The sequence below is a fragment of the Penaeus vannamei genome, chromosome 42 (genome assembly GCF_042767895.1).
Source record: "Penaeus vannamei isolate JL-2024 chromosome 42, ASM4276789v1, whole genome shotgun sequence".
NCBI classification, from domain to species: domain Eukaryota; kingdom Metazoa; phylum Arthropoda; class Malacostraca; order Decapoda; family Penaeidae; genus Penaeus; species Penaeus vannamei.
In genome coordinates this window covers 6,101,941-6,104,440 of record NC_091590.1, presented here as the reverse complement: position 1 = coordinate 6,104,440, position 2,500 = coordinate 6,101,941, and the positions used below count along the sequence as shown (strand labels likewise).

The window sequence follows — 2,500 nt, the reverse complement described above, 5'->3', positions numbered from 1 at the left end:
TAATAATAATAATAATAATATTATTATTATTAGAAATAAAATAATAATGATAATAAAATAATAATAATAAAATAATAACAATAACAATAACAAAACAAAACAATAATAATAATAACAATAACAATAACAATAATAATAATAATAATAATGATAATAATAATGATAATGATAAATCCCCCCCTCCCCTCTTCCCCCCCTGCCTACCTTGTGCTTCATTCCCTCGGCGGTGAGGTTGCTGAGGGAGGGACGCTTCCGGTCCTTCAACAAAATAACAAAAAAGACCAACAAATAAACAAAAAACAAATCAAACGCCCAAAAACACACAACAAACAAACGAAACGACAAAAACCACACACACAAAAAAACACAAAAATATAAAAATAAAAAACACCAAAAAGCACAAAAACAACCAAAACACCCATTTTTTAATAATAATAATAATAATAATAATAATAATATAATAATAATAACAATAAAATAACAACAATAACAATAGCAATAACAATAACAACAACAACAACAACAACAACAATAATAATGATAATAATGATAATGATAAATCACCCCCCCTCCCCCCCCCCTTCCCCTCTTCCCTCCACCTACCTTGTGCTTCATTCCCTCGGCGGTGAGGTTGCTGAGGGAGGGGCTCTTGCGGTCCTTCAACCTCGTCCTGTAGCGAGACAAATCCGATTCTGAGGAGGCGTTCGGGAAGGGCTTCGTGACGTGGTTACGGGCGGCTGCAGGGTGGGCGGGCGTGGAGGGGCGTCGAGGTGGGCGTGGAGGAAGGCGTGGAGGTGGGCGTGGAAGAGTCGAGGTGGGCGTGGAGGTGGGCGTGGAGGAAGACGATGGATGGGCGTCGAGGGGCGTTGAGGAAGCGTCGAGGTGGGCGGTGGAGGGGCGTGGAGGAAGCGTTGGGTGGGCGGTGGAGGGCGTGGAGGAAGGCGATGGGTGGGCGTTGAGGAAGAATCGAGGTGGGCGTCGGGTGGGCGTCGGGTGGGCGTGGAGGGCGTGGAGGAATGCGATGGGTAGGCGTCGAAGGGCGGTCGAGGTGGGCGTGGAGGTAGATGTCGAGATGGGCGTGGAGACAGCCAGGTGGGCGAGCGAGAGGAAGAGAAAGCCTGGGTGTTAGTAATCTTATCGATATGAATTGGTTGATGAATAAACAAATAAATATATACATAAATAAATGAATGAATAGGCAAATAAATGAAAAAATAGATAAAGACATGAGTAAAGAGACATAAAAATGAATAAATACCCAGATAAATTCACTTAATCAATGAATAATGGAGAAATATTTTTTTGTTCAAGACTAGCTGATGTTTTGTACAAGATTTTGTAAAATTAATAATAATAATAATAATAATAACAAATAATAACAATAACGATAAATAAATGAACTAATATATGTCATTATATTATATATACATATATACATACGTACACAATATATATACATAAACATACATATACATACATACATTCATAAATGTAGGTATGTATATATATCGCTTACCATCATAGAACAAAATGCAAATATAACTAATACCAAATAATCACTAGATCCTGTTTTAAAATCACGCTTGTATTTTGGTTTCATGTAAAAGAAAAGAATAAATAAATACCAATTAAATAGAAATATATGATAAAGGGTTAGATTCTCTCGGTTCAAATCCCAATTTTACACATGATGAACATAGCACAGCATAACGAATTACCGTAGGCTGTGTTCATGTTGCGAAATATTTAATCACTAACCCACTATGAAGTCCTATGCGCACAGACTGTCCATTTATTTGATTTTAAATAAATTACAACTACAGATAACAGGGTGACACGTTTGTTATATACAAAGTAAATCACTGTGGCATCAAGGTTAGTTTTCGCGTTTTTAGTTTATTATGAAAGAAAAATATATATAAAAAGAATAAATGATAAATAAAACTTATAAACTACATTCCCTAAACTTTTGTGTCACGTAGAAATGTTGTCAGAGGCAAAGTTTTTATTAAAAAAATGAACGTGTTATATTTCCAAGTTTTCATGTAGAAAAGTACTTTCAGAACCGAAGTGGGTTTTGATATTAAGTTGAATAACATACGGATGAGCTATACATCGTGGATTTTAGATTATTTTGTAAATATGAAAGGAAAATGAAGAAATATAATACATGCTTGAGATCATTGTTACCACCGTTACCGCAAACCATTCGAATGCGGAGATGGAGCCACGACTTCGGGTAAAGATATCTATAACTTATTTATTAACCATAACACCGTCTGCACTTCCAACAATTTTTATGAATCTATTACTTGTCTTACAATTTCGTATGAATTCTCACATCATGATATACAAGTAATTATCGATTCCTAACTCAAATACACGCCGAAGTCATGGCTCTAGCATGGCATACGGATCATTCGCGGTAATGGTGGGACCCGAGGCAAAAATGCGCGAGAGAAGGCTAAGAACTATCTAACTGGTTGTTGAATAAATTTTA

At 36.4% G+C, this 2,500-nt stretch overlaps 1 protein-coding gene across 1 annotated transcript in view; it reads right to left on the bottom strand.

Annotated features, from left to right (window-relative positions):
- The window catches only part of LOC113807381 (uncharacterized), a 505,215-nt gene that overhangs the window by 467,263 nt on the left and 35,452 nt on the right, over positions 1–2,500 (bottom strand). Inside the window, exon 8 of the mRNA XM_070118473.1 lies at positions 604–737. Coding sequence (XP_069974574.1) covers positions 604–737 — 134 coding nt within the window. The remainder of the gene's footprint in view (positions 1–603; positions 738–2,500) is intronic.